This window comes from Puntigrus tetrazona, unplaced genomic scaffold (genome assembly GCF_018831695.1).
Source record: "Puntigrus tetrazona isolate hp1 unplaced genomic scaffold, ASM1883169v1 S000000528, whole genome shotgun sequence".
Lineage (NCBI taxonomy): Eukaryota > Metazoa > Chordata > Actinopteri > Cypriniformes > Cyprinidae > Puntigrus > Puntigrus tetrazona.
Genome location: NW_025048164.1, coordinates 1252501 through 1260000, shown reverse-complemented (window position 1 = coordinate 1260000; position 7500 = coordinate 1252501). Strand labels below are relative to the sequence as shown.

The 7500-nt window shown below is 41.4% G+C and overlaps 1 protein-coding gene across 5 annotated transcripts in view; it reads right to left on the bottom strand.

Moving 5' to 3' along the window:
• fancm (FA complementation group M) overlaps positions 1 to 7500 on the bottom strand; it is a 34253-nt gene that overhangs the window by 3897 nt on the left and 22856 nt on the right. For 4 of the 5 annotated variants that reach the window (XM_043232480.1, XM_043232483.1, XM_043232481.1 and 1 more), the window contains 7 exons: positions 4131 to 5154; positions 3971 to 4047; positions 1503 to 1574; positions 1326 to 1427; positions 1098 to 1251; positions 482 to 588; positions 27 to 410 (listed from right to left, as the gene is read on the bottom strand). In XM_043232480.1, the coding sequence (XP_043088415.1) occupies positions 27 to 410; positions 482 to 588; positions 1098 to 1251; positions 1326 to 1427; positions 1503 to 1574; positions 3971 to 4047; positions 4131 to 5154 (1920 nt within the window). The remainder of the gene's footprint in view (positions 1 to 26; positions 411 to 481; positions 589 to 1097; positions 1252 to 1325; positions 1428 to 1502; positions 1575 to 3970; positions 4048 to 4130; positions 5155 to 7500) is intronic. The other variant, XM_043232482.1, reaches the window with a different exon arrangement.

Sequence of the window (7500 nt, the reverse complement as noted above, 5' to 3'; positions counted from 1 at the left end):
TCGTGTGTTTCTGTCGAAGCTCTCACCTGTCTCTGCGGGAGGAAGTCGAGCTCGTCCGAGAGCGCCGCCTGATCGCTGAGTCTCTGCCGCTTCCTGTCGTCTCGCTCCGTCGCTCCGGAGGCGCTCTGGAGACGCTGAGGCACTTTAAACACAGGGTCCGTCTGCTCCTCCTCCTCGCTGGAGTCCTGGAGCCGGATGATCCGCGAGCGCTTGCTCTTCCCGCTCCTCTCCGCTCGGATCTGTCGGATCTGGACTCGGCGGCGCGTGGCGTACTGCTTCCTCCCGTCCACGTACGAGTCTTCATGGATCACCTCCACGGGCTCTTCGTCAGCGCCGCTCTCTCCCTCCTCATCCTCGCTCCCATCAACCACGAAGCTGTCCTCTCCGTACGTCTCGTCCTGCTCCGGCACCTGAGACCGAGAGACGGGTCTTCAGCAGCCTTTCTCCTCTCTAGAGGTTTAATAAAGAGACTCGTGCTCACCTGTGAGAAGATATCCATGTTGTGTTTGGGTTTATACGTCATTCGTAGCCGGTTCTGCAGCGCTGGACTCCTCACAGACTTCAGATAGAACGCCTGCATCTCAGAGTCTGAACAGACATTCAGATAAACCCTATTTATTTCATCTGACATGTGCTTTTATCACAGCGAGAGAATAAACAGCGCTTTAGGACGGGTCAGATGTATTTATTTTGGCTCACAGAGGCTGAAAATCTTGCTTTTTTTAGTTTTGCATTCCAATTAATCTCAAATCAACCTGCAGCTGGGTTATTTTGACAAAAAAAAAAAAACATGATTTTTGAACATTTGAACAAAACTGAGCTATCTGTTTTAGTAAATGCATTTTAGAAACTTTTAAGTAACCGTTTTCTATAGTAATTTATTTCTGTGTTTTTCAGCATCATTAATCCAGTCTTCAGTGTCATACGATCTTCAGAAATCAGAATAATATTTGCTGCTGGAGAAAGAGTTGTGCTGTGCAGTATTTTCATGGAAAGAGTATTTTATTGTTTTCAAGATTCACAGATGAATAGATGAATCACTTTGTCAATTATATATCAGTTTTGATAAAAGTGTTCTAAACTAAAGTTTTCCTCACCGTTCAGACCCTGCGAGCACTGAGTGCTGTTCACCACGAACCCCTGCAGAGAGTCGTTCTGCTCCTCTCCATCATCTTCATCAGAAGAAACATCTTCATCCTCTGAGAGCTCGGCCTCCTCGTCCAGAAACTGCCTTCCCTCGCGACGCACCTTCTAGAAGACACACGAGGAAGGAGTGAGACGATCATCAAGCACAGGACGCTGCTTCTGATGGTCATGTGACATACATGAGGCCTCCTGACGAGACGAGACTCCGCGGCTCGGGGCTGATGAACAGAGACGTCCTGGAAGTCATCGTCTGACAGCAGACCTCCGTCGCTGTCCTCCGACTGAAGAACAGAGCCACAGTGAATCACTCCAAGACTACAGCAGAGCTCATGAAGGAGAATCGTCAGAAACACTACCGTGTTTATCGCAGCCGCTCGCTTCCGACGGGCCTGGACCGGAGAATCAACGTCACTGAAGAGCTTTGACTGCTGCAGGAACACACACACACACACTCTAATGAATGCTAGTTGTAGTAGAATGTCTAAAGTGGACTACTGAAACAGTATTTAAAGTGAGAAGTAAAAGTAAGGCTATGATCAGTCTTTCACACCCGTATGAAGGACTGACCGCCGTATTCTGCCGCTGTGCCTAAGTTATAAAGTAAGAGTGTGCAGATGAAAAAAATGATGCTATCTTGCATTCGGATGAGGGTTATTATAATTAGCTGAAACTAAAATAAACACATCTGACAAACTAAAATTGATTTTTTTTTTTTTCATTTCAGCTACATTCCACAGCATCACTTCTCCTTTTAATTTAGCTTGAACCATGCTTGAAAAAATTGTAAAAAAATTAAAATACAAACACTCCCCACACACACACACACACACGAGAGCTGTCAAAGTGTTGGTTTGCATTATACACTACATTACCAAAAGTATTGGGTCACCAGCTTCTGATGAACAGACCTCACTTCTTTAGTACTTTTCAGGAGGGCAAACCTCAATATTTAGGCATGTAATGATATTCTAGGGAATTGTGGGCTTTTAATTTTATAGCAGCAGTTTGGACAGGACCCTTTTCTATTCTAACATGACGATGTCTCTGTGTATAAGACGAGGTTAAAACAGAAACTGATTGAGTCAGTGTGGATAAATAAACTAATCCCAGCTGAACACCTCTGCTGTGACTTTAAATACAGTCCTTGAAGCAGAAGCTCATCACCAAACACCAGGGACTTGAACATATGGAGTCATTTTAGACACTTCTGATAGTGAATGTACAAGTCACTGGTGTTTGGTGATGAGTTTTAGGTTCAAGGACTGTAGTTAAAGTCACACTAAAGGCGTTCAGCTGGGATTATGTCTTCCACACCGACTCAACCAATCAGTTCTTTTTAAATCTTGCCTTATACACAGAGACACAGTCATGTTAGAATAATCGACTTCTATAAAATTAGAGGCACACAATTCTCTAAAATAGCACTATAGTATTAAATAATGCTTAAATATTAAGGTTTGCACTTTTACAAAATTACTAAAGTAGTCAGATCTGTTCATCAGAAAGGGGTTACCCAATACTTTTGGCAATATAGTGTATATGTATGTGTACTGTGATTATGTATTATGCTTATATAAATACACACATATGCAGTATATATTTTGAAAATATTTACATGTATATACTTTTATACAGTTTATTTATATTAATTATATTCTATATCATATATACAGAATATATATAGAGTCATGGCCAAAATTGTTGGCACCCCTGAAATGTTTCCAGAAAATCAAGTATTTCTCACAGAAAGGTATTGCACTAACATGTTCCTTTGTGTGTATTAGAACAAAACAAAAAAAAAAGGGAGGGTAAAAAGCAGGACAAAATTATTGGAATCCTTGACTTAATATTTGGTTTCACACCCTTTGGAAAAAAATAACTGAAATCAAAATCGCAATCTTGGTCTCATCTGTCCACAAAACGCTTACTCAAGTTCTTGCAAAGTGTAGTCTTTCTTTTTGACGTCTCGGTGTCAGCAGTGGGGTCGTCCTGGGTCTCCTGCCATAGAGTTTCAGTTAAATATCGACGGATAGTTCGTAAAATTTCCTCCTGAATATTCCATAGTCAACTGTCAGCTGTATTATGAGAACGTGGAAGTGTTTGGGAACAACAGCAACAAGATCATGTACACTGATGGAGCGGGCTCAGCAATGCGGAGAGGTCACCAACTTTCTTAATCACCACAGACCTCAAACTTCATGTGACCTTCAGATTAGCTCAAGAACACTGCTTCATGGAATGTATTCAAGCCATACATCAAGGGCTATGCAACGAGTGGGATGCAGTGGTGTGAAGCACGCTGGACTCTAGAGCAGTGGAGACGCGTTCTCTGGAGTCACATATTGGACAGTTCCAGACTGAGTGTGAGACCTCACAAATGCACTTCTGGAAGATTGGTCAAAAATTCCCATAAACACACTAAACCTTGTGGATAGCCTTGCCAGAAGAGTTGAAGCTGTTATAACTAGGAATGGGATGTCAATTAAGTTCATATGTGAGTCAAGACAGATGAGTGAATACTTTGGGCTACATACATACATACATATACATACACACACACACACCAATAAAAATGACCATAAAAAACAACAAAAAAAAATTCTCTCTCCTAACCTTTAACCTACACCTTACACTTTCTGATTAACAATTACTGATACTATTTCAACAATCTCAAAAATATCAGATTTTACCATTTTTTCACTACATAGGTTAAGATTCAGAGCACACCTGGGTGTTTTCATCCTGTTTTTTTTTTTATGTGATACCCAAAATGTGCCTAAAAACCACGGGATGGGAACAACTAGAGTCACACGACAAATCTGACCTCGGGAGAAAACACCGGCTTGACCTTTAGAGTCCTCAGAGACGTCTCGTCTGTCTCGCTGTCGCTGCTCAACACGCCTGAAACACACACACACACACACACACTCACTCACAGTCTGTATTAACACTCAGAAGATATCTGCAGGAGGAAGCTTATAAACCTGTTGGTGCGGTCTGTCTTCTCTGTGAGGACCTGAGGGCTGACGGACGCTGATCTTCTGTTCTGGGGCCCAGCGGAGGCAGGAACACATGGCTGGGTGTGGAAGCGCTGGGTCTGGTTTGGTCAGAGACACGTGGAGATCGCTCAGAGCATGTAGAGCTTCCTCCTAATGGACGAGGTCCTGTATCTGCTGGATCATTCGGTTCGTCCTCCTCAGAGTCAAAGCCCAGCTCAAAGTTGACGGAGAAGAAGTCCTGCGAGCAGCTGAAGCCCTGATCTGACCCTCTGCTTCCATCAGCAGGAGGGTTTCCTTCAGGTCCTGTGCTCCCGTCGGGTGTTTGGACGTCAGGAACGCTCATCTGAAGGAAGGCTTCGTCGTCTCCGAACAGATCAACGCTCTCATTTAAGTTCTCCTGGTCTTTAGCTCGATCCCGTTCTTCATCAAAAAGCTCGTCCCAGTCTGGAGAAACAGCTGCTGGTTTCTGATCAGGATCTTCGTTAACCGACGGCTCGTCAGCGAACAAGCTGAATGTCACGTGAAAGCGTTCATCAAGCGACTCTTTCGGCTGGTTGCTGATCTCTGGGAGATTAAACTCGAGGTTCTTCGGTGGAGATCTGGTCAGGAGATCTCTGACGTTGGCCAGGATGGTCTGAAAAGCTGGGGTTGCCAGATCGTGATGGCAGCGCTTAGGACTGATGTTCTCATAAAACATCTGCTGAAGACCTAAGCTCTGATCTTCTAACAGATCAATCAGGTCCACCTCGTCCTCGACGCTCGGGCTCAAGGGTTCTTCTGTGACGGGACACTTCTCTGAAGATCCTCGAAGATTCTCTCGTGTCTGATCTTTATGGGTTTCATCCGAACACTGCTGATGATGAGAGGAGACTCGCACATGTTGAGCAGTGTTTGGTTTAGTCTTCTGTCGAGTGATTTCATCAGCAGTGTCTGGTTTTGTTTTTCCTCCATCATCTAGATCCTCCTCCTGTAGATGCACCATGGTCTCAGACTCCAGACTGCAGTGTTCCTGTGAGGAGATCAATAAGACACACCACTTAATCACACAGCAACTGAACCGATAGATTTCTATTTAATATAAAATCTACAAATAAAATGTTTCTGAATTTAAATGTAATGTATAAATATATTACATACAGAATAAAAAAAAATATTCTGTATCAACAATAAAATAAAGTATAATTTCAATTTACAAACACACATGTAATAAAATCTGAAAAATTGTCTATACGTTACAAAAAAATATATATTAAAAAAAAAAAAATATATATATATATATATATATATATATATATATATATATATATATATATATATATATATATATATATATATATATATATATATATATTCTACAAATAGATTTATTCTACAATCTATTCTATAAATAGATTTTTATTTATACACACAAATATATATATAAATAAAGTGTGTGTGTGTTACAGATATCAGTCAGCATCAAAGCTCTGAAGATGTCGTCTCTCAGTTTCTGTGGATGAACATCAACCCAATCTCTAATATTCCAGATATAAACGACACAGTGAGGTCATCATGTGACGCGTCATGTGAGACGGGAATCAGGCCGAGGAGAAAAGATGCTTTGTGTTATCAAAGTATACACATAGTAAAACGATGGAAGCCATTAATCATCTTTAAAAGCACACGCTCTGTACTGAAGGCTGTATTAATATGAAACATGAGCCTAATCTAGTGCAGTGAATGATCTGATTACTGCAGTCCCATCAGACATCAGCTGAAGAATGGAGCGTCCAGCGTCTCGCAGGCATGTAGGTCACTCGGCCTGACCCACTTCAGCTCTTATGCAAGTGTTCTGAGAAGTGTTGCATAAGAGGTCATGTATAGAGCCGGCTGTGATTATCAGCCTCCAGCCGACCGCTGACGTCAAACACACACATCTCAGCGAACTCTGAGACTCCACGACCGGCTCGACTCATGACGATCTCAGGAATTAACGGATTCGTAACAATTCTGAACCGCTGTCTGTTGATGTCAGTGTGGTGCAGACTTCTGCTATGGAACACAATTAATTAAATTATCAAAATAAAATACAATTTACAACTAATCTCCGTTACATTTAATTCATTTGACAACTAACAGCTTAAATTCCACGTGAACCGGAGGATAGCGACACTTTTTACTTCTGTATTGAGACACACTTCTAAGTGAAACAGAATACAGAATGAGTCTCGTTTCTTCTACTCTGAATTGACTGTGTGTTGTAAAGTAGTGTTTATGAACACTGAGGTTTGAAGGGGCGTGGTTAATGATGTCACGCCCGAGCCGTCAGACTGATGTCATCAGAGATGACTGTGTTTCAGAGAGGAGGAGCATTTTCAAGTTTGGATTAAGGATTACGAAGGCAAACTATTTTTTTTTTTTAATGATCATATTAGCCCGGTTCTGTCAACACTGAACTGGCTCCCTATCAAACATCAGATAGATTTTAAAATCTTAATAACTTAATTACCAATAAAGCCCTGAATGGTTTATCTCCTCAATACTTGAGCTCTTATCACATTATAGTCCTGCCCGTCCGCTGCGTTTTCAAAACGCTGTCTGTTTGATAATACCTAGAATATCACAATCAACTGCGGGCGCCAGATACTCTTCCTGTTTATCACCCAAACTCAGGAACAATCTCCCTAACTCTGTTCAGGAGGCAGACACACTCTTTTAGTTTAAATCTAGATTAAAGACACATCTTTTTAACCTAGCCTATACATAACACACCAACACACTTCTATTATTCAAATCTGTTAAAAGATTGTTAGACTGAATTAATTAGATCAGCTGGAACCGGGAACACTACTCATAAAACATGATGTACTTTGTGACATTGTAAAAAGTTTCTTTCTTATTCCGTTTCTCAGTTTATATCCAGATCAGATGTTCATCAGAGCAGAACACCTAGATGAGAGCTGTGGACAGATCACCGGAACAAAACACACACACAAGCACGCACGCACGCACGCACACACACACACGCACGCACGCGCACGCACACACACACACACACATGCACGCACGCGCAAGCACGCACACATGCACACACACGCACGCACACACACACGCACAAAGTAAGTTCTTTACACAATCTGACATTGCTGTATTTTTCCTCCATTCTCTATAGATGGGGTTTAGTTTCTTGTAGCAGTCTCCTCTGGTTTGTTTAGTTGAGGACACTTCATTTCTAGTGATTATTGTTAATTTGATTACAGAGACTGTCTCTGCATTTAATACTAGATTAAGTGTTAATTTTATTTAGATTTTTTTATATATACATATACATACATATATATATATATATATACACATACATATATACACATATACA